The following is a 24,517-nucleotide window of genomic DNA, read 5'->3' as shown; positions in this document are numbered from 1 at the left end:
CGCCTAAGACCATCCTGCATATCAGATATTTACATTACAATTCATAACAGTAGTAACATTACAGTTATGAAGTAGCAACGAAAATAATTTTATGGTTGGGTCACAACATGAGGAACTGTATTTAAAGGGCCAGAAGGTTGAGGACCACTGTTATAGAAGGAGGAGTATCGGCGATAAGGAGAAATAGAGTCCAGGCCTTAGAGTGAGCCAGACAGACCAGGGCGGGATCTTCCCCCAACGAACTGGGTGATTCAACCCCTCTGAGCCTTCCTCCTGCTTTATAACAAGGAAAATAATAATAACACCTGACTTTAGGGTTGTGGTGATTGAAAATGACACGTGTGACGTATCCAGCACATAGACACAGGGTCAGTACACGGCAGCTATCACTATAGACTGCAGCGGGTTCTTCTGAAATTCCTGAGGGTGCAGAGTCACAGTGATGGGGGGAGTGAAAAGAATAAAGTCACCTGGCCGTACCTGAATCAGGTGAGAGTAGGCCTGAGGAGGGGAGTGAGACAAGGCAGGAACAGAAAGAAGGAAAATGGGCCAGGGATGGGCCTATGAAGACTAGATGAGCAGCACCACAGAGTCAAGAAACTGCCTGGTGGGCCTAGGGAAAGGGCGGAAAGGAACTGTGGGAAACGCCCATCCCATCAAAATAGACTAAGAGGAACAGAGGACCAAGGGGGGCGGGGGGCGTGTGAGGGAGGAGACTGATGCCAGAAAAGGCCACATGTATGTCATAGGCAAGAAAGGGAGGATCACAGACGACTAAGCCTCCTGGTGCCATCTTAGCCACATGGAGGGAGGCGGCTGGTGGAATCGATTTGGGCCTAAATCAAAGGGAACGTAGTCCCTCCAGACACTAGAAGAATGGGCTGACTGATCCAGGAAGGTGGGTGACAGGTATACATTTACACCTGAGCTCTCGCCAGCAAGTGCAGTGGGATGTTGGGCCATTTCCAATCCTTCCCCAGTGTGGGTGGATGTATGGAAGTGTGTGAGGGACCCTGCTCTCAGTGGGAGCCTGGCTGTCCTCTGTATCGCCTCCACGCTACGGTGCAGTCACGTCTGCTCCAAGCCCAAGGGTTTGTGCTTGCTCTGGGCTGTAGTGGCCAAGGCCAAGTCTGCCAGAAAATTTTGGAAGAGTGTGGGGGTGGGAGGAGAAGCTGAACCAGGAATCAGTTTTGCGTAGCGGGAGCTCTGGCTTCTCTGCCTTCTCCAAATGGTATTAGTGAAAGAAGGAACCATTTTGAGGTTAGATAATGAGATGACTCAGGTAGGATCCCAAAATTGTTTCAAAGAGGGTTAAGGAAAGAGAAGTACCTTGAAAGATGCTAGTCCCCCCTCATCAAACACCATATAGGGTCCATCGGCAATGGGACAGAGGAGTGTGGGGACCAAGGTGGGAATCCTCATATACTTTTGTGGAAAGTGTGTGACCACAGTGGCCCTGCCAATCCTCGAATGCTCCTGCCATCTCCTGAAGTAACCAGAAATGTGAGGTGTTCTGCCAGCTGCCCAGCCAGCAATCTCTGAGAGGGATGCCATCTGGCACCCGGAGAGGGGTGCCGAGGCCAGCTGGCACCCTGGTGAGTGTCATACGCCAGCTGGACCCTGAGCAGAGCCTCTTGCCAACTGGTACCAAGGCCAGAGCTTCTTAGACTTGGTCCAATTCTTCTGCGCAGCCTTGTACCCTTCTAGCTCCTTTCACCAGAGAAGTCCTGACACACGCACTGGGCACCGGGGATTCGCAGGACATCCTACTTATGGTCTCTTGGGAAACGGCTGGGCAAAGAAGCTGGCTGTGCCCAGTCTCTAGACCTGCGCTGACTATATGGCAGATACCAGCTATCAAACATGTGAAGTGCAGCTGGTCAAAACTGGGATGTGCTGTGAGTGTAAAGCACACTGGATTTACAACTTAGTATGAAAAACAAACCGTAAAGCATCTCATTAATATTGTGTATATTGATTAAATATTAAATGATAGTATATATTAAAATGATAGTATATTTATATTGGGTAAAATAAATATATTAAAATTAATTTCTCCTGTTTCTGTTTCTGCTTTGGTAAGGTGGCTAGCAAGTTTAAAATTATACATGTGGCCTGCATTTGTGATTGGCCTTTTGTATCTGTTGACAGCAGAGCTCTAGACTGCGATCTCTATCTCATTCATCCTCATGGGAACCCCAAAAGGTAGGTAGCAGGTTGCCCAATCCACAGATGAGTCTGAGCCTCACCCTTCATTCATTGCCCAGTAAGTATTTATTGAGGCCACCGTGGGCCAGGCACTGGGAATAGGGTGGAGAACAGAGCAGGTATGATTGATCTCAGAAAGGAAATCTGACTGCCTGAGAGTGGATGGCTAATTAGACACGAGGGCAGGACTAGAAACTGAACTTCAGATGCTGAACCCAGGGCCCTTCTCCCTATACTCCCATGGTAACAGAGTGTCAGCATCAAATCACAAACATGAATGAAAAATTCAAGCTCCTTTACTTGCCTGTGGCTTTTGGTCTGCCGTGGGAAGAGAGAGTGCTGCGGAATCCTGCAGGCCAGGGTCTAGTTCTAGCTCTGCCTCCTGAGAACTCGCTTCCTCAGCTTGAACATGGGAGTAATGATAATGCCTACCAAGGGCTGTTCTGAAGATAAAGTGAAATAACTAACATTTCTAGCACACTCAATAGATGTCTTTTCTTTGCCCTTTAATAGGTTCAGTGAGGTTTCCACCAGCCCTGGTTCAGGGTCAAGGTCATTCTCCTTGATATTAAAAAGATGTCAAGCTGGGCCATGCACTAAGTTGGTGTAGTTGGGCCTCAATGAACACCTTCATGGCCATCTAAAAAGATGTTTGCCAATTGAAATGCCCTTGAAGTAGCTGGGTCACCTGCCCCGCACCCCCAGTCTGAGTCTGAAGGTCTCCTGGCCTCCTCCCAGGTTCACACTTCTTTGGCAATACCATTGCCCATTTGTTTGCAGTCTTTTTCACCATATTAAGCTCTTGAGAACAAAGACTGTGTCCCTTTGTGTCCCCAACCCCTAGCACAGCGCCTGACACATTGTTTGATGACTGCTGGATGAATTAAGTGGGGAGGAGGGAGAAGATGGGATCTTCTAACCAGCCAACGGAGCTGGTTATCATGGTTACTTGAAGCAGGCCAAGGTTCTCAACTCAGTCCTTACACACTCGCTTAGCATCACAGGGAGAAACACTTCTGTCTGTTGCCCTGACTGGCATCTCCAGTGGGGCTGCCACAAAAAAAGGAGGTCAGTTAAATTTGAATTGGGACATACTGCAACTGAAAGGTCATCCTTCATCTGACACTCAGATTCCACTGGAAATCCTGCTTTGTTTGTTTTCTCTAAATCTGGCAACCCTACTCTCCAGCTTCGGCTGGCCCTCTCAAAAATGGGCATCGCTGACTAGCAGCAGAACCCAGAATGGGAGTGGGGCAGTGCCCAGCTATCTCCCTGGAAAGAATCCCAGTACCCAATGTATAGACCTGGGGATGGAAGTCGGGGGAGAAGAATGACAGGAGAATTAAAATAAATAGAATCAGAACAAAACCTCATGATCATTCATGACATGTGGCAAAGTAAGGCCTCCCCAAACTGTCCATGACCAGCTCCTGACACCTGTGAATCCGTTACCTTCCATGGCAAAAAGGACCTTGCAGGTATGATTATGTTAAAGATCTGGAAATAGAAGGTTGTCTTGGATTATCTGGGGGGACCCATGTAACTACAAGGAGGAGAGTCAGGGTCAGAAAAAGATGCACCTGGGGAAGCAGAGGTCCGGGACGAGAAGGTCTGCATGAGAAAGACCGACCGCCATTGCTGGCTCAAAGGTGGAAGGGGCCGTGAGCCAAGGAGACAGGGGCCTCCTTGAGAAGCTGAGAAAGGCAAGAAAATCTGACTTTCAGAGCAGTGAGATAATAAATATCTGTTGCTTTAAGCCACCCAGTTTGTGATCATTTATTACAGCAGCAACAGGAAACTGATCCATGACAACAGCAAGAAGTAATTGTCACTTTTTCCAGAGAGAAGAATAACCATCTCAAACTCCTTCCCAAGCAAAAACAATGAATGGGACTAAACATTATACCCCGGGTACTCGCTTACGCGATGCCATTTTCTCCTCACAACAACTCTGCCATAACCTGGTCAAGCCGTTTTTACAAATGGAGGGATTGGGGCTCAGAGAGGTTGTATAACTTGCTCAAGGCCACCCAGCCTGTGTGGCTGCTGCTAAGTCACGTGCAGTCTGGGCAGGGTGGGGCCGGGACAGTGAGTTTCCAGGCACCTTAACTAATACTGTCATGGCTTTCTTCCCGTTACAACCACTAGCATCTGAAATACACTTACTGTGGCCTGGCTTTTTTGCTTGGGAAAGAATTAAGTTTTGTCTCCAATGATTGAAAGCATTATGATTATTATGATTCTGTTTCTGCTTAGGTTCTGCTCTCCCCAGATACCTCGAGACAGAAGAAAAGAACGCTCCCCATGCTGTGTGGCACTTTCAGCTCACAAAGTGCCTCACAGCCATCGTTGTGTTGGGCTCCACGACTGGTTTGGTAAAATAGGCAGGTTCCTTCCCCCGTTTTAGGGAGAGGAAAACCGAGGCTTCAGTAGGGACAGATGGCTGCCTGGTCAGAGTCACATGGCTGAAAGTGGGTTTTCCTGACACCCATCTGCTTATGCAGAACCTGGGAGAAGGGGCTCCGAGGGGGGAGCGGGGGAGCCTGGGAGTAAGGGAGGACCAGGGTTTCTGGGTTGGCACAGTGAGGAGTCCTGGGAGAGGAGAGAAGAGAGGAAAGCAGCCTTCTCCTGTGTGAGTGACACCACTAATCAGAGGACCTCTGCTGCGGATGATTTCTCCATTCAGTGCTACCGGCGCCCAATCACAACGTATTGGGGAACGCCCAAGATGCCCTTATAGGATGTGGTCTGAGCGGCTTCCGGGCCCTGAGAGCAGAGAGGGAAGACCTACCCTTTCAAGGGAGTCCTGGGAAGCCCGCTGCGCTGGGCCAGGAATGCAGGCCTTCCCATACCATTCTGGGTTTGGTTTCATCAAGACCCTGCAGAGCAGTCGGTCCCTAAGGCAACATGGAGGTTTTTTCCCCCGAGCACCAACCCTGTTCACTCTCCATCCTTCCCCCACCCACTTGTAGGCTGGGGCTGATGCTTCCGGAGTGGAAGCCCTGGGTGGCCTCTCTGGCCCACTCACCGTGCTTGGGTTCTTGATCTGCCACTTGACTATCTGAGTGACCCTGAGCAGCCCCTCTCAACACTGATCAAACGTAATCCAAACCCAACCCAGAGGGTTATTTTGGAAATTAAATAAATTGTGTAAATCAGTACCTTACACAGTTCCTGGCACACAGTAGGTGCTCAATTAATGCTAGCAACTACACAGATATGGATTGTTATCCGTGCTCAGTTTCACTAAGGTTCACTGAGTTGACCTTGTAAACTTACTAAATCGAATTTCCAAGCACAGCAGCAGGACTTTCTGCCACGGAGACCACGGCTGAGCCTGTTCCCGAGTTAGTCATGAACTCTGTTGGGGACCCTAGCACAGCCCTAACATGGGTCACTGGCCCCGCCCTGTAGGGAGCCTTGTTTACAAGGTGCTAGGGTTCTGTATGGGTTTTGTGATTCTTAAGCAGGGGGAGGGGGTGAACACCTCTTTCTGTGACTAAAAATGGGAATAACTGCTAATTCATACCCTTGAAAAAATTGGCTGCAAAGCCCGCTTTATTGATAGAGCCATCGGACACAAACTTCATCCACATCTGGTTGGAGCTTGACTTCACATCCTCCGGCTTCTCATAGCCACAGAAGTGGCCAATCAGGGCGCTCTCCTCCGTGGGGCCATCGCGGATCTCCAGGTAGTCATATGCACAGCTGTCATGCCTTTCGATCTAAGTGGAGAAACAGAGGCAACATAGAAGATGGCCGATGGCTTGGCCTTGAGGTTTCTAATTTAAGAAAGCAACCTCAATATCACTCTGAAAAATCTAACCAAGCGGCCAAAGGACCCAAGCGTACCCCTGGCTTCTCCAAGCTGCCTCCTACTTGAGAAAACCAAAGGTGAATCAAGCTGCGAAGAGACTAAGAAATGGTAAACGGGGCAGGATAATTCTACAACACTTTTCGCGGTCCCATCCTAGACATCCACTTCAATGACTCCCCCACCCTCTGGAGACAGATAGGATTTCAAAGTCTGCAAAGCTTTTGATACCAGATGTCTGTCAGATGTCTGTCTGGGTACAACACACCATGGGCTTGAACTGGCCTCTTAGGTTCCCACTGTCAACCAGACCAAGCAGAGTGTGTCTAGCAAAAGTTGACATTTACGTCATCCTTGGAAAGACCATCTGAGCAGTACTTACCTCAAACACCTGGAAGGCAAGCCCCACGTGAAATCCCTCTGAAACCGTAATCCTCCAAACACATTCCTTGGAAGGTCTGTAGTCATCCGGGTAGTTAGGAGATTGAATCTGACCAGAGTCCTTGTTAATGTCTCCCCCACACGTAGCTTTAGGAAGAGAACCAGAGAACCAGCTTTAGAAAGAGAAAGAGGGTCCCCATTGGATCTTACGGAGGGAGTTGGCCACTGATCACCACTAGGTGACTCCACTTGCCAACATTTTCATTTCCATCCAACCGAGACTGTGCCTCCAGAAAGGCATAATTTTGTTTGCAACTCAGAATCCTTTCCATAGACAGAAAATAACCACGTAGAGCAGTGGGTGTCCACCTTTGCTGTGCATCAAAATCACTGGGAGAGTGTTCAAGCCACAGGAGCCGGGGCCACAAGTTCTGAATGAAGTGGGTCTGGGGAGCTCAGAGCTGCAGTGATATTCAAGTTCCCCAGGTGACTCTAATGCTGGGCCAGAGGGACAGGTGAGTGTGCGCACACATGCGCACAGGTGTCCACACACATTCTTTCTTTCATAAACACAAAACATTGGCCTCTCCAAAATTACCACTTAAAGCCAAAGGGGGCCTTAATAACCACCTAGTGGGCTCCTTTTGGGGAGGAGGTAATGTGTGGAACAAATAGAAGCAGAATTGGCCTGGTGGCAGCTGCCTAGAGCCCAGGCCTATGGTTCCCTCAACTCAAACACCATGGTGGCCTCACAGGCCCTTCCAAGAAATGTATTTGCAAATGCCCTGGCATTGCCCAAAGCCTCTTCTCACCGATGAACAACAGAGGCTCCGACAGGTTCGATGCTTTTCTCGGGCTCCCACAACTATTCAGAGCTGCTCCTTCCATGTCCACAGGGCCCCCTCCCCCTCCCCCCCAGCCCAACACCATTGACTGGACTGGAATGAGGGTTCAGCAGAGTGGTGACAGGTAGATGATGTCTGTCCTGAAGTGAGCACAGACGGCCCCCTGCTTCCGGAATGTGGAGGAAGGGGACAGTGGATTCCTCAGCCTGGCCCTTGCTGTGGCTGCCCCACCGTCAAGGTTCTGGCAGCTGCCACGCGTGCCTGGGACAGTGGGCTGCATGGGAAGGACAGCGGCATATCGGGAGCTGCCCAGGTGGCATCGTGAACAAACCTTCATACACCGCGAAGAAACCCTTGCCCAGGATGTTGCTGCTGCTCCGGAACTCCACCCAGAGCCGGCTGTCCGTGGAGACGAGGGGCTCTGGGGCTTTATCACCGCAAAACCTGCCTGGGAAGCGGAAAAGAACGGTGAGGCTGCGGGTGGACAGTAAGAAGGGGCTCGCTGCAGACAGAGAAGCAGTGTTCCCAAGGGGGGTCAAGGTGATCAATAACACTGCCAAGGTGATCAATAACCCCGCCGGGGCACACACGGGATTAACATGTGGATGGGAACAGTCACCCAGCGTGTGCCTTCTTCAGACTGTCTGAGGGGAATTCCAACCCCAACCATCACAGTGCCCGGGGCATAGCCCAAGCACCACTCCCTCCTGCTAACCGCACTTGCTGAGGTGCTGAAGGTGTTGGGGGTAAGGTCTGAGGTGGTAATGGCTGTGCCCCCCTGGTGTTTCCCATCACACATACACCCTTCTCTTGTGGGGCATGCCCGTGAGCAGACCTTCTGCCTCCTTGCCTCAGAGAAGGCATGCCACAGGTCCCATGATGAAGAAATCAGATCTTCTTGGCATTTGAATGTCACAGTCTAGTCACAATACCGAAGAGTTAGAAGACTACACAGTGAATACGAGCACATTTCCCATCCTTGGAGTCTTAGAAAGATTCCTAGGATGGAGGAGTGAGGGGACCAGGGAGAGAGGGTGGGAGAGGCACCATGGAGCCTCTGAGAGGACCCTGTGCCCTGTCCCCCCTGAGCTGAGATCTGTGTGGAAGGGATGATAGAGGTGCTCAGTAGGTTTAAGGATCTGGGAGAAGCAGAGAATCATGCCCCAGTCCCTGGGCAGAGCCTGGGGGGATGACAAATCCCTAGATTTCGCTTGTCCCACTTGGGGTCAGCATAGACGTGTCTGGGTGGTATGTTAGGGCATGAGGCCAGAGATAGGCAGGTATGCAGAGTTCTTCAGGCAAAGCATGGCATGATGGGAGCAATAGGATGCCAGGCTCCTGGGAGGGACATGGAAGTAACTTTCCCATAGTCTGAGGAACTGGGGAGCCATCCAACGTCTTCTAGGGAGACATGGACTTGGCTCGAGTGAGACAAGAAGGAGATACAGCAGACACTTAGATGGACAGATGTGTGGAGACCAGACAGGGATGAGGATATCCCAGCATGCCACCCGGCATAGCGATATGGAGGCCTCCCTGCTGCCACGTCCCGACACAAAGTCTGTCCCCCACCAGCACCCCAACCCAGGGCGGGGTGGGGGAGGGGACACAAATGGACAGAAATTAAGTTCCCAATACCTGATGGAGAGGGCTCATAACTGTTACTGAACTTTTGTTACTGAAAATTATAAATAAATGTGTATTTCTTGGACACTTGGGTAGGAGTCTGAAATTTGGACCCTCTACAGAGGAAAAGGGGAAAGGCCATGCCTTCCCGGTGCGTGGTCATCCCCGTCCATATTACTCCTAATGCCACGTAAGGTGGCGCGGGGCAGGGACAGGGATGGGGCAGGTGGAAGACAGCTGTGTCGGACTGAGCAGTTCTTAGTGCGGGCCAGTCAAGGACTACTTGGACTGGAGGTCACGGTTCTGACAAGTACCCACTGTGTGAGTCCCTCGGAAAATCCATTGAACATTGGGGGACATGGGGAGTGACTGTTAATGGGTATGATTTCTCTTGATTGTGGTGATGGTTGTACAGCTCTGAGGGCATGCTAGAAAACACTGATGTGGACACTTAAATGGTGAGCTATTTGGCATGTGAATTATATCTTTCTCTCTATTTTTTTTGAAATCCATATTTAGCGAGGACTCTCTTATTGCCAGCACCATGTGACGTTACACCTTGAAGCTGTAACTCTGCTTTGCCTTTCTGAGAAATGGGGGAGTAAGTCATTTCCTAGTGGCCAACTGTGGCACACATTCCTTGGAGAGACACGGGGGTAGAGGCTGCTAATCTCCCTCTGCTTCCTTCCGATTCTGGCCACCTGCAGCCTTTTGGATTGGGTGAGCTTAATATTAGCGCGATGAGCTGAAACTGCTGCCAAGAATCCAGCGAGGAAAGATCTGTGAGAAGCCTATAAATTTTCGATAATGGCTCCTCTGCCATGGCCAATTAGTGTCAATTAGTTCTTGGAAAACAATACGCAAGCGTGGGGAAGTATTGCTTACCAGCGAGGGGACGCAGCCCCTGAGCCTCTGTTGGGCAACGCTGGTTCACAAGGAATTCCTTCTTAGCCTCGCCCAAGGGTCAAGTCCAAGCTCTCCTTTTAAAGCCCCAGCTGTCACAGCCGCTGGGGACTGTTTCCAACGGAGAGAGGGACTGCCACTGTCGTGCTGCCTAAGAACCCAACCGGACGTGATAAACCACCCACAGCAGGGCCACCGGACCAGCCGTCTCTGCTCAGTCCTCCGGACGAGGTAGGGGTTACAGATCAAGGTGTATTTTATGGCCTTGGCAGAGCTCGACTCGGTAGAATAAATTACAAATTATTTCTATGTCTCTCCTCGGGTCACTTGTGATTCTTAACTAGAACCCTCCACAGTGTCCCTGGACTGATGTCTCAACATTCTCTTCTTCACCAAAATGGTACTGATAAAATCCCCCTTTTTATTGAGCATGTTTATACCAGGCACTGCACTAAGCATTTACACAGATTAGCTAATTGCACCCCCTCTACCCCCTGAATTAATCTCATTTATGAGAAAACTGAGGGTTGGAGAATTTAAGTTGAGTTACACTCTCAGTTGTCAGCAAACACAGGGTTTGAACCGTGGCAGTCTGAGACCTTGACCTTCATCATCAGTTTCACCATTGTCACCATCATCACCATCGCCACCATCAAAAAGAACTTCCCGGTTTAAAGTACAATTCTAAATGCTGGGCATTTTTGGACCAGTAGACATCAATCTGCTCTGAGAATGTAAACATCATTCCCACTTCCCAGCTTGGAAGCACATATGGGAATGAAGATCAAAGTCTCAACCATAAAGCAAGTCTGTGGCAATGCCAGGCTCGGCTGTTGGACCCGTTTCTGCTCATTCGGGAGGCTGCCCCTGCCCAGGGAGCCCAGTAGTGGGGCCACGCGACACTGATTGGCCAGCCTGGCCTTTCTGAACTTCCCTCCCCACTTCAGGGAAAGGAGGAGAAAGGGCTTTTGTGTGCATTGTGGTGGTAGAGAATACTCAAGGACAGTTCTGCACACAAGAGTACATTGTTAGAGTCGCTCCTCTGCAGAAATAAGGGAGGGAATCCAATTAACAGGATGGCATTTCAGATCACTGGGTGAGTGCTCCATGCGGCCACCTTCCTCCCCCCCCCCCCCCCGTTTAGGTGCAATCTCATAAGTGACCCCTGAAACTGAAAAACCAATTTGATATCTTTAACCAGCCGTGAAATGTTCTCAATCTACTTACATTTCCCTTTAATCACACTGTGAAAACCCAGGTCCCAAACAGCCTCCTTCCAAGGAGACTTAACAGGCTGGAGAGAAATTGGACTAGAGAAAAGGTGTCAAATTCCTAAATTGAAATCTGGTTCCTGGCGTTGGAGGAGGAGTTTAATAAGGATATCAAGAGAGGAAATGCAGATGAGTGCACGACAAGCAGGCTCCACGGGGCGTCATAAAGGGTTCATTCATAAAAAGTTATGCACCCATTATGCCTGGATTTTCACACACTGCCCTGGGAAAATATTCGATGCACGGTTTTTCAGAGCGAGATGCATACTTTCACAATTCGCCCTAATCCGCTCTCCCTCCTGCCAAAGGGGCATTGACCTGCCTCCTCCCGGCAGATTTCATGGCACTGACCCCTCCCAGGGACCAGCTCGGCCCACACAATGCACTTGTTCCAAACACAAAAGTTCACTAACAACTGCATTTGGAAACATCAGAGCGGGCCAAATAGTTGGCAAAGGAGGATTCCTGTGAATGAAGAATGGTTGCAGGCACCGGGCCATGTCTTGGCTGCGAGACACACACACACACACACACACACACACACACACACACACACACTGCAAAAGTGTGCACAATATAAGCCCCCCCCCCCAAAAAACACCCAAAACAAAACAAACCATCACCAACAACAGCAAAGAACAGAAAAAGCCCCAGTTAATCTATGAGAGTGCAGCCAGAAAGACCAGGATCTGCAGTGAGAAAATTGTTCTTTCAAGAAAAGGGAGTGAGTGGCTATCCCTCCGCCGTGCCCATTCTGCTGCGTGCCTGGGCCCTCTCCGGGGAGCTTCAGTAACAGAGAGCTTCCTCCTGCTGAGCCCTTTCAGTCTGTCACACTCCTGGGGGAGGATAGGGTTGCCAGATGTAGCAAACAAAAATACAGGAAGCCCAGTTAAATTTGAATTTCAGATAAACAGTGAATCGTGCATTTTATCTAGCAATCCTAGGGGGAGACCCTTCTCAGATACAGTCTCTCCCCATCACCGGGACATCTGCGTTCTGGCCTGACCTCAGCCATTAGCAGGCGGTGTGGCCTCAGAGAGTCGGTCCACACTTGGGGAGTGTGGTTTTCCCGTAAGGATGAGGGATAAGTGACTCTAGGTCCCTGCCAGGCCGGGGGGTCTGTGTGTGATTCCATGTTCTCATGTCACTGCTCCTTTTACTATTTTAATTATAAAATAATACCAAATGCATCTGGTGTACTTGGTACTAGACAAGCACGTGTCCGTGCATTTGTAGGTACGTGGGATCATTCCCTGACCCGGCTCCTAGGGATTCTGATTCAGTATTCTCCCAGGAATCTGTACTCAGAAATCTCCCCAGCTGATGCCGGTGCGCAGCCTGGGTTAGGGGCCTCTGCCACCAGGAATGCAGCCTCTGTTGTTTTGCCACATCCATTCAGTGTGATGGGTAAAGCCGTGCCTCCCTCCGGCTGCTAGCATACATCACGTCTGCTCACATTAGACAGGAGGCAGGAACCCAGGGCAGACAGCCTCCGACCTGCCCTCGGGCGGCATGACCGTGTGCCCTGCGGTGCACACACTGTCTATGCGTGGCCCGGGGATCCCTTTTTTGGCTTGCTTACCTGGACTGCTAACTACCTGATTCCTCCTTGTGTTGGTAGCCTGGTATCCCCACTCAGGCTGCCTCGGCTCCCTGCTAGAGCACCCATGGACACAACTTCCTACCTATTTGTACCTCTAAGAATTTAAACTCGTGCCCTCTGGACAGAGGGGGCTTGTGTGCTCTTCCAGATGGCAGCTGACCTGGCTGAGACCCCTTGGTCATACAAAGCCTAAAATCTGCCAGGCCCCCTGGGATCCAGCCAAAGCCTCCGGCTCCGTCTCTTCTGACCCACTCCCGAATCGGACACGAAGTCAGGCTCAGCCTGGCTGTGAAACTCCCCAGCGTAGCTCTCTTCTCTCTCTCCTGCTTCCACCTTAGGCAGCTGTCCCTACAGCAGCTCACTCCCAAGCAGTTCACAGCATAACACGGTGGCCTTTCTGTCTACATGAACATAAGCCAAGGACCAAGCTCTCACCGAGAGCTTAGACTTACAGACCGGAAGCCCACCCTACAGACCACTCTAAACATGAGGACAGCTCCGTGTCCATCTGCTTCTCTGTCTCCACCACGGCTGCCATTCCTGGGGGATTCCTCATGTCCACCCCCCGGGCACCAAAGCCCTTGGTCCTCCTTATGACATTAATCTTCCCTGGTCACCTATGAGGCAGCTCTCTTCTGGTGACCAATCCCGAGTGGACTGACCTTCTTCTTTATGCCCCCTGCCCACTGCCTCTCACTCAAGGGGCCAAGCTGCCTTTCCATGTATGAGTTTGTGCACGTTCATCTCTTCAAACTACTACATGCTCATTAAAGAAAAATTAGAAAGTAGAGCTAAACCAGGAACAACAACAGAGTAAATACTCCATCATCCTGAAATAACCACTCTGTATAGTTTATTTATATTTATAATTCTATTTGATATTCACATTGTAGATCACAGGATGGTTTCTTCCAGTTGAATCCAGCCCACACAATGATTTAAGCAATTCTGGTCAGGATATCCACTGTTCAGTTTGCCACACTCCGCTCCACGCCTTGTTCTATCATACCAACCATACCAACCCCACTTCACTCTTTTACACCTTATTTCTGAAGGCATCTGAGTTTGCAGCGCCAGCATAATAGACATAGAAACGTATGTTTTGTTAGAATGGAATCCCACTGCATATTCTATTGTGTCATACCTCTTTTGGTGTAACAATGTAAATGAACACCTTTCTGTATCAAGAAAGGGTCACCTCCAACTTTGTTTTTAATGGCTGGATAGTTTTCCATTGAAAGGATGAATCATAATTTATTCCGCTAGCCCCTGCTGTTGAACATGTAAATTGTTTTCGATTCTTCCTGCTTCAGTGAGCATCCCTGGAGCTAGAGCTTTGCACACTTCCTTAATTAGTTCTCCAGGACAAATTCCAAGAAGTGGAATTGCCGGGTCAAAGGGCATTCACAGTTTTAAAAGCTTTGAACATGTGTGGCCAAATGGAAGGTTCCGAGTTTTACAATGACACACACCCTCGCGAACATTAACAGCATCACACAGAACATCCGATCGCTCCTCTCCCAAGGCTTTCTTAAGTCAACTCACCCAACAGGGGGGCCTTCCTCCAATAACCATCCCGGACCTCCACGTAATCGTACCAGCACAGGCGGCTTTTAAACAAATCCATGGACGTGAAGTTTAAGACGATCTGTAAAGAGTTACCATAAAGTGAGTTTTGGCAACAAAGCCTGAGGAGCTTTGAAAGCCTCATCTCGCATACCGGTGTTCTCACGTTACCCCTTAGCATACAGAGCTCTCAGACCACAGACCGAGTGTCCTCTCAAAAAACACACTCACAGGAAACCGCGTGACATTCAATAATAAACCTTAAGCAGGATGGGGGGTAAACAGAGGAGATGGGTCCTTCGGTTCCGTCGGGGGAATAGGTCGAGCTTTTGAAGTCACAGGGTGGTTTACAGAAAGCAAGATGCATTAAAGCAGGGCCAGGACGCACTGAGCCTGGGGATGCGGAAGGAGGCAAGGGGTCGATGAAGTTCAGAGATACGAAGAGATCTTATAACATCATCAATCATTCTAAAGGGCCTGGGGTTAGCCCGAGTGCATCTGAGCACCTCCGTGATCAATGTCCCCTCGGCCATGACCTCACTCCTCTGAGGTGTGGTGTGTCTAATAGCCTCCCTACAGTTCGCCCGCTCGCTCGTTCGTTCGTTCCACCTACTGTGTGCCAGTCTGTGCTGGCCTATCGAGACAGAAAGATCAGAAAGACAGGGTTCTTGCCTTTAGGGATCTCAGGCAGAGAGGGAAGGGCAGGTGTGTCAAGCCAGTTAGAACAGCATGAATAAATGCTGCAAAGAGAGGAATAGATGGGAAGGGTGCTGAGGAGGCCCAAGGAGAGAGAACTGAATTCTGCCCGGTGACCCTGGAGAAGGCTTCTCGGAGGAGGTGGCGTTTAAGCTAAGGGGAACAAGGGTCCCGTGGGCCGAGGAGTAGGGTGAAAGCATTCTGGTGAGAAGGGCGACATGAGCAAAGGCAAGGACGAGCCTGCAGACCTGCACTGCATTGTAAGTACACCCAGCCCGGTTCCCTGTGTGTGTGTCTGGAACGAGGACGCAGAGGGGAAAGGAGAAGGAGCAAAGGCTGGGAGGTGGGAATCAGTTGGACTGGAAAGGAAGGTTCCAGTTCTTCTGTGCATCCTGAGGCCATTCAGTGGACGCCCTGTCCCCACCAGTGCAGGGGGCTGGGTGACCCTGTACACAGGCGCTGCTCCCATGAACTGGCCCTGGTCCCCACCACAACCTTCCAGCTCAGGGCTCCGCTGGCAGATGGCCCAGAGTTCAGACTTCCCCGCTCCCATCACCCCCATGGATCCCACTGTGCAGGTTGCTGTGCCTTCTCCTGCACTGAGCAGCCGGGGCTCGTCCAGCCCTGCCCTCACGTTGTCTCGGCCCGTGCTCAGCATGTCCCTGCTCCATCATTTCTCAGGTCTTCTTGCTCTACAGGGTCCCGCTGAGGGCAGCCCTGCTCCAGCCCCTGCACCTCTGACCCTACTCCTTTTCCCACCTGGGGAACCGTTCTCTCCCTCAGTTCAACTCTCTCTAGCATCTTCATCCTCCCACTTTCATTTATATTCAAACAGCCCCAGTCCCTGGTCTCCAAATAAACCCCTGGGCTGGAGGGCTGCAGGGCAAAGGTTTCAGGGCCCCGTTGGCCAAATAGAACAGACTGTTAGGTATTCGTCTTGGTTCTCCGTGGGCCCTCTGCTGTGAGCCTCTCCTCTCTGGTTTTGCCACACTAACCGGTCCTCTCTCCACCGTCTCTCTTCTCTGCTGGTTCTTGTCTTCTTCACTCCCCATGAAATGGTGAGGCTACCTCAAAACAAAGCACTTCCCGCCCTGGCTGGTTTGGCTCAGTGGATAGAGTGTCGGCCTGTGGACTGAAAGGTCCCAGGTTCGATTCCGGTCAGGGGCACATGCCTGGGTTGTGGGCCCCATTCCCAGGGGGCGGGGGTGTGTGCCGGGGGCAGCCGATCAATGGTTCTCTCTCATCATTGATGTTTCTATCTCTCTCTCCCTCTCCCTTCCTCTCTGAAATCAATAAAAATATTTTTTTAAAAAACAAAAACAACAACAAAAAACACAAAGCACCTCCCTTCCAGCTTTCCTGTCTGGAGGCGACACCATCGCTCAGGTGCAACACCTGGTGTTTTCTCTATTTTTCCCCTATTGTTTTCCCGATGCCGACAGACTCTTTTCCTTTAAGGTGTCTGTGCCCCCTGCTTGAAGGCAGTCTCCATGCCCCTTCAACAGCTCTTCCTGCATCGCTCCTGCTGGGAGGATTCCTGCACTCCTGCTGCTGTGCCCACCTCCAGTCTGCACAGTAGGGCTTCTAGACCCATCTTGCACTTCTGTCTCATGTTTGCTAGAGCCCTCCTCTGCTCAGAAAACGTCAGTGGTTCCCTCTGTCCCCATCTCATACATTAAAGTCACTGCTAACCTTCCAGAGCCTCCAGTGCCCACCCTAATAGGTGACCTTACCTCTCAGTGCGCCCCAATATAGCCACACAAACGGAACCCTCCCCGGGCCCAGCTCAAGAGCCCCTCCCCCTCCCTGAGTCCTTCTCTGACACCCACAGGGACACGGCCTCTCCCTCTCTGGAACTCTCCCCTCTCCTTCTCACAGTGGTCCCGGAGCAGGTGTGCAAAGAGTGTATGGGCAATGCCTCACACCCAGTGTTCAGGTCTCAGGACGAGGAGTGCCTTTGTCCACAAAGCCCTGAGCCCTCCTAGGAAATGAAGAGTCAGCACCAGAAAATAGCAGGCCAGCTCCTCTCCTGTGTTGTAGTGTGTGTGTGTGAGAGAGAGAGAGAGAGAGAGAGAGAGAGCAAGAGAGAGAGAGAGAGAGAGAGAGAGAGAGAGAGAGAGAGAGATGTTGCTCTTTGACACTAGACCAGTGGTTCTCAACCCTACTTGCATATAGAATCACCTCAGAAGCTTAAAAAAATATTGGTGCCACTCTGGCAGGTTACTCAGTGGTTAGAGCATCAGCCCCTGCACAGAAGAGTTTCAGGTTCAATTTCCAGTCAAGGGCACAAACCTTGCAGGATTGCAGGTGCAATCCCTGACCCCTACCTGGGAGTGTGTGGGAGGCAACTGATTGATGTGTCTCTCTCTTATCAATGTACCTCTCTCTCCCTTCTTCCTTCCCCACCTTCCACTCTCTCTAAAAATCAATGGAAAAAATATCCTCAGGTGACAATTAACCAAAAATAAAATAAAAAACAATACTGGTGCCAAGCAAATGCGCCTCTTTCAATCACATCAGACTCCCCAGGGGTGTGGAGGAGCCTAACTAAATTCTAAGTCTCCTGAAGACAGAAATTGTACCTTCCACTCCCTTCGCATCCCCCTTCAGTGCTTATATCCCAGTGGACTGGCTCGGGAGTGCTTGCTAGCTGGTTGCTATACGGTTCTGTAGCCTTTGTTTTTTAAATTTCAGAAAGGAAATGTTATTACAAATTCCTCAGTAACACATTCATGATCTGAATGAATGGGGTAATTATTCAGGCTAATTACTGTAAGTATGTTAGTGAGCCATAAAGACCATAGGGGAAGAGGTGATGAACAGGAGGTGATAATGCGAATCAATCAAGTTTGCTAATTACCAGCAGCTCTGGGGAAGGCTGGGTGAGCAGAAATTGAAATAATCAGTGCAGGAATCTCAATGATATGTATTCTCCCTGCCCCCAGTTAGCAATAATAATTAAGGCTGGGCAAAATCTTACACAGTTCACACACATCACAGAGCCTCTGCTAGCAGGGGCAATTCAACAATTTGGGGATTACAAGACCCCTTCCTCCTTCTCCTCCTCCTTCCTGCCTCCCTCCCGCTGCCGCCCCCGCAGGCACAGGGATGGCACATCCACCCAAGGCGGACAGGTCTCGAGTTTCTCAGGCTCAACAGGACAACCACAAGGTCTTAATGCTTAGAGCCAGAGGAAGGGTGTGTGCATGTGAGCGTGAGTGTGTGTGTGTGTGTGTGTGTGTGTGTGTGTGTGTGTGAATGCATGTTCAAATGTCTTAGCCTGTCCCTTTTGTGGAATAATATAGGAAGATGGGTAAGCATCCTGGCTCTCAGCGCCTGGGCTCAACTCTCAACTCTGCGACAAACTGGGTAGCCTTGGGCAGGTCCATTCCCTCACCTGCAAAATGAGTGTGGTAACAGCACCTTTCACATGAACTTGTGAGGATTAAACAAGGGACTCTACATAATATGCTAAAAACAGTACACAGAAAAGGCTGCCAATCATGCCTAGCCATTATTTCTCTCTAGTTTTCACACTATGTTTAAAGTGACATTTCAATGAACATCTTTTAACGTTATGAATTTGGAATACTTGTAAGTTGGCTATGGGCACCTGAAAAATTCCAAGACCGCTCACTGCACCCCCAGCTGCAGGTTTTTCTCTTGGCCACTCGTCTATCCACACGTTCATTCAACAAATACTTATTGTGTGACTCTGTACCCTGGGTTATGTTGGGCTGGGTTATGTTAGGTGCTGGAGGTGAACAACCTCTGTCCTCGATGAGTTTAGAAGGGGGCAGCCCAATAAACCAGCATTATGATTTGTGAGACAAGCTACGACAGGTATGACAGAGCAAACGTTTCCAAGATAGCTGCATCTGTTTTGAGATAACTTGAACTGTAGAGAGATGTCATGTAGAAAACTTGTTTCGAACTGCGGAGGCCCAGTCCTCATTTCTATATCTTACTGTGAATTTGGGTAATTTATAAAAGGTCTGAGCCTCAGATTGCATGTCCATATAGTGGGTATATGGAAATGCACATTGCAGTAGGGTCATGAACATACCCTCTTGGGCTTAGCTCTCAAGAGGCATGGTCTTCAGAGCTAAAGGAACATGCCCACCTAGAGCTTGCCCAGCTTCTAGACCTCACACCAGGAGCCCAGAATCCCGGGATTCCCTGTCCAAACAGCCCCTGAGTCCACTTCCAGGACATGCAAGGACCTCTGCCCTGGATCCATCCTCCCGGGGGAAGACAGCACACCTGGGCAGTCCACTTCCACTGCAGGGGCAGCCAAGCAATGGCTATTTGCAAGGCAGGAGTGAAGGGTGCTCAGGTGTGTGGGCTGACGGGTCACCCTGGGTGCTCCTGAGATGGGACTGGGGCTGGGAGGAGGAGAGGGCAGCTGTGGGTTGGTGTCTAGCTCTCCCCATATTGCCACCTGCCAGAGCAGCACTTTGAGACCTTCTCAATTGGCTCCTCACCTTCCAGGGCATTCTGACGGTGCACTTATCAAGGTAAAAGGATAGGACCTACTTTGTTTTACACACTGTGGGCTTGATTTATGCCTCTTACGGACATTTAGTGTATAGGCTTCCATCTGTACGAGGGAGGCTGGCGGAAAAGTCCAGAAGGAAATAACATTAGGCAAGCTAGCACTGCGTGCCTGGCGCACAGTGGGTGCCCACAGCATAACAGCTGTTATTACTCCTGTTAATAATAACTCCTCACACGTCACCCAACTTAAAGGCTGTTAGGTCATTTCCTGACGTTCCTACCTTTTCCCCTGGAGTGACCGATATCCTCCAGACGCAGTGGGAATAAGAAGGGTAGCCGTTCGGAAAGCCAGGTGCAGAGAAGTTCCCCGTGGTGTCCTGCAGAGTCTCCCCACATGCTGCACAAGCAAAAGGACAAACAGGATTCAGGCACTCTCACACACACACTCTCCGCCTCAGAGCGCCCTCTACAGGGCTGCCGAGCAGACACACCCCTTTACTAGCCACAGCCTTCAGAATGCATTGGCGAGAAGTGTGCCAGGCCCACTGGCATCTTCCCGGCTAATAAAAGTGAAAATAGAGTCTGGGCACCAAAAAGGAACACCCCAGGAATACCTCTGAGGCTCTCAGGATTGAGTATGCCTAGAGCTGGGTTTGAATCTCAGCTCTCCAGCAGGATGTGTGGTGGTGGCCTTAGTTTTCATATCTGTTAAATGGGTGTGGCCTGCCCGAAAGGTTAATGAACTCATCTGCATTAAATGAACTGGATCAGCTCGATGCTTGGCACACGGTGAGTGCTCCCCACACAGCAGCCTTGCCATTGCCAATAACAATGTCTGTGGCAGAAAGGATATGAAAGCCCGAGTAGGTAACACGAAAAGAAAAAAAGCTTTGAAACTCCTATCAGCTATTAGCTTCAACCTTGCCTCTTCTTTTCCTGCTACCCACCTCTAAATGAGCTACCAAGTAGTCAAGAAAACAGGGGGAAAAAATGACCAGAGGCCCTGGAAGTAGGAACACTCTACAAGAGGCCATCCTGGTCTTGAATGTTTCAGGGTTGCTGGGCCATGAGTCTAAAGCCTAGTCCTTATGTATGTGAAAATATTTCCCTAATTTGTCCTCATACCTGGATGAGGAAGCTTGGACGCTGCAGGTTTCATATTCCCCTGACTCCCGGGGGCTCAGATCCCAAAGACATAGCCACTGGGTTGCTGGGGACCCCTGCTCTTATGGGGCCACCCCCAAAACGTGGGAAAGAAGCTCCTACTGCACATTTTCCTGAGTGCAATTCAGACTCTGCACAGCAACCACTCTCAATTTCAGCTACTACTTGAAACTCCTGGGAGCTGCCGTCTTTGGAGCTGCAGGAAGGGGTAGCTGGAGGGCGGCCCATCCTCACCTCAGGAAGTCCTGGATAGCGGGGCTTCAATATCATGTTACCCAACAACTGCCAGGCATCATGAGGATTATGCCTGGCAGTCACCACCCCCGAGGGCTCTATGGAAATTATTTCAGAATAATCATCAACATTCTGAGGGAACAGATACGTTACTGTATGGCTCTGCGGTATTTACCAGCTGCCTCGAATCCTTTTGGGAAGTAAGAGGCATATACATTATAACTAAATAAATACGATGGCATTTCCCAGGGAATGCTATAAGGTTTCTCTTTCAATCCAGCAGGGATACATGATATGTGTGTCCTGTACTGCAGCCCTAATGCACCCCCAGATGACTAATAGCTGGCTGAACATATTTCCTAGAGGTTCATGATGGAGCAAAGCCCCCGTGACCCCGCTGCTTAGGGCGATGTGATAACCCAGATATTCTAGGATGGCCCCTATTTCAAATATTCTGTCCCATGATCAACTGTGTGCCTGGTCTTGGGGGTTGAAAAAAGTAACCGGACCTGTTGGTAATGGAGTTTCCTTTTTCCACCCCCAAAGCTGCAATGCATTGTTCCATCAGTGGTAAAAACGTGGCTGTGGTAGCCAATGCTTTGCATTCAAGTTCAGCAGTTTAAAGGGGTTGATGTGAGGTCACCCCCCCACCCAAGGCAGCAGGGGGTTTGATGATGCTGAAGTCAAGGGGACAAAAGGCAAACAAGAGGGCAAGTTCAAGGGGAGCAGGCTTCTGAACTGGCAGAGAAGTGGGCATCTGCTCAGAACCCAGTGTACTTCCCAGACTTCAATGGCAGACGGGGGGCCACGGGCCAGCACCCTGGTCGGCTAGAAGAGCCCCAAGACCACAGCAAAGACCTCATTTACAGCACTGAGGCCCCTCCACCTCCCAGGGTTTGGGGAGCTGACTCCCTCCTTCCAAAGCATTCTCCTTCATGCTCGGTCTTCCTGCAACACCACTGCCTCTTGTTTTGTCAAAACACACCCTTTACTCCCATAGAAAGGAGAGGCGCCTTTGCCGTTACGGAGTGCACTGTGGTTCTACAATGCCTCCTTCCTCTTCTGAACATCAGGCTTTGCCAGAGCTCTGCAGCGTCCCACAAGTTGAGCTGTGGGCTCCAGGCCTACTCTTCACCTCGCTGCGGGCAACCACCTCACCATCTGGGCTTTCTATACCACCCCACACCTCCCAACAGCAGCACATTAGGAATCACAGCTGCCAGAGGCCGTCCCCCCAGGTTCCCCAAGTTGTTTTCCCAGCCAAGGAGAATGTCTGCAAAGGGCAGTGGAGTCGTGCTTGGGGACGCTCTGGGGGCCCTGGGACTCCCAGGGCTCAGTTACCTGGGCACTTGTACAGCTTCCTGGCTTGAGCGATGTCTCCCTGACTGAGCCGCACGCGCTGGCCAATGGTTGGCCTGACGCCACTGTCATCTCGGCGGGGGAGGATGGTGTCTAAGAAAACCCCTCTGCAGGAGGGACAGAAAGCGAGAGAAGGAGAAAGAAAAGTCAGGGCTGTCAGGGACCGCGCTGGGATTTACAGTCTTCATTTCCTTGACCATAACCCCATCGACATTCCTCCTCCCTGCGCAGCTCTTGTGCTGGCATTTGAGCATTCCGTTTCATCAGCTGCCTGCTCCCTTCCCAATGGGAAAATGACTCTGCCAAGTTTAAAAATATGCCCTAGCCCAGTGGCCTAAGGGCTTCCCTTACTGATGTTTATTGAGCATTTCCACAAAGCGCTTTACAGGTTCAGGCCCCAGGGCCACCACGCTGCAAAACTGGAGGGAACACCGTTCAGAGAGATGACGATGTGAGCGGTGCCCCTTGGAGCTGTGCAATGGGCAGTGCTGAGCACGGACAAGTCTTGGAGAGGCTGCAGAGAGCTCATGGGAACCTGTACAATGTGAGACTGCCAGGGGCTGTCAGGAAGTGCTAGATGAGCTGGTAAAAATGGGGACTGGAATTTGGGGACTCGCTGGCAAGAGGGGTAATCAGATAGGAAGTGAGATGAATGAATGCAGAGAACTAGGGGTACTCAAGAGAGCCCGGGCCTAGAGATTTCTATGTAAGGCCTGGCTCTGCCACCCAAGTGAGCTCAGACAAGTCCCCTCCCCTCTCTGAGCCGCAGTTTACTTCTCTGAACAATAAGAGATTGGCCTAGATGGTCTCAGCCATTCCTTTTAACATTAATGTCTTCTTCTACTCCCATGGAAATAAAGTCTAAAATGACCAAAACAGACAAGTGGATGCCAGAATACCAGATGCCCAGCTGAGTACAGGCCCTATGCACACCTTCATGCTTCGGGCACGGTGTACCCCCTGCCTGAGCCCTCCCCCTCCCCCCCCTATCCCATCCCCACCCCAGCACATCCTGAGCCGCCAGCAAGGTGGTGGGTTCTGGAAGATGTTTACAACAAGAGACGTCCCCTGTGTAAACCACTGTAGTAATGCCTCCCCCCGCTTTTATGTAGGACAACTCTTAGCATTGGCATTCTGCTAAACTAAGAAAGGGTTTGGCAGATGCCTTAGGGCCGTGGTCGGCAAACTGCGGCTCTTTGGCCCCTTGAGTGTGGCTCTTCCTAAGCCTTAGGAGTACCCTAATTAAATTAATAACAATGTACCTACCTATATAGTTTACATTTAAAAAATTTGGCTCTCAGAAGAAATTTCAATTGTTGTACTGTTGATATTTGGCTCTGTTGACTAATGAGTTTGCCGACCACTGCCTTAGGGAATAAAACTGTCCACTCAGAATTCTCCAAACAAAGACAACACTGTACCAGAGAACTGTCTCCTTATCTCCTGGACCCTCGCCCCACAAGTCCTCCAAAGACACCACTACCCACAGCCCCGGTCCAACCAAGGGGAGGGAGGGAGCTGCAATAAACTCAAGGGAATAAAGTTGGAAGAAGACAGCTCAGTCGTCAAGACACACGAAGACTGGGTTTCCCATCAGCAGGAATAGCATTTGCCTCCCAGGTGAGTAAATGTTCTCTGGACCATTTTCTGCTCTTTTACAGGGGACATGTGAGCAGAAGTAATGACAGGGAGTTAAGGAGTGGGAAACTTTTGACAAAAAGTGGGCAGGAAAGTCCACCAGTAAGGATGCCATTGATAAACATCCCACTGAACAAAGGAGCTTTCTGAAGATCCATGCAGAAAACTGCAGGCAGGGCAAGGCAGGCATCTACTTGCTGTGAAATAGATTTGCCAGAACCACTGTGAACGCTGGTGCAGAGGTGAGAAGGTAGTTGTGGCTGACTGTTAAAATAATGAATTATGCCTCCCGATATCCACATCCCTTTGCAACGTGAAATTGCCACTCCCCATATTTAGAGGTAGTATCTATTTTCCCATCACTTGAATCTGGGCCGGCTCTGTCACTTGCTCCGGCCAATAAAATGTGACAGAAGTGATGTCATGCGAGTTCTGCCAGCTTGTCCTTAAGGAACTCTAAGCTCCCACGGAGTGGAAAGGCCAGTAGCCTCTCGGAGGATCAGAGATCAGAGTGGGGGATGCTTGGGTGTTGGGCCCTGGGTGGCCAGCAGGTTTGGGAAATGGAGCAGGGACCAGTTGGGCCACATCACATCAGCCCCAGGGGCTGCAGGCTGGAGACAAAGCACTGATTTCATGAGGGAACCAGTGTCAAGTTGGTCCAAGTGAGAAGCTGGTCACTTGGGTCTTGTTTCTGTAGCTGTCATAACTCTTT

General features: G+C 50.4%; 1 protein-coding gene across 1 annotated transcript in view; it reads right to left on the bottom strand.

Moving 5' to 3' along the window:
* TLL2 (tolloid like 2) overlaps positions 1-24,517 on the bottom strand; it is a 94,717-nt gene that overhangs the window by 13,170 nt on the left and 57,030 nt on the right. The window contains exons 8-13 of the mRNA XM_006089989.3: positions 22,150-22,274; positions 19,692-19,807; positions 14,197-14,299; positions 7,580-7,696; positions 6,405-6,550; positions 5,738-5,933 (exon numbers count right to left, since the gene is read on the bottom strand). Coding sequence (XP_006090051.1) covers positions 5,738-5,933; positions 6,405-6,550; positions 7,580-7,696; positions 14,197-14,299; positions 19,692-19,807; positions 22,150-22,274 — 803 coding nt within the window. The remainder of the gene's footprint in view (positions 1-5,737; positions 5,934-6,404; positions 6,551-7,579; positions 7,697-14,196; positions 14,300-19,691; positions 19,808-22,149; positions 22,275-24,517) is intronic.

Source organism: Myotis lucifugus, unplaced genomic scaffold (genome assembly GCF_000147115.1).
Source record: "Myotis lucifugus unplaced genomic scaffold, Myoluc2.0 scaffold_66, whole genome shotgun sequence".
In the NCBI taxonomy this organism is placed as follows: Eukaryota; Metazoa; Chordata; class Mammalia; order Chiroptera; family Vespertilionidae; genus Myotis; species Myotis lucifugus.
The sequence above is the reverse complement of the archived record's forward strand: the minus strand, read 5'-3'. Positions and strand labels throughout refer to the sequence as shown.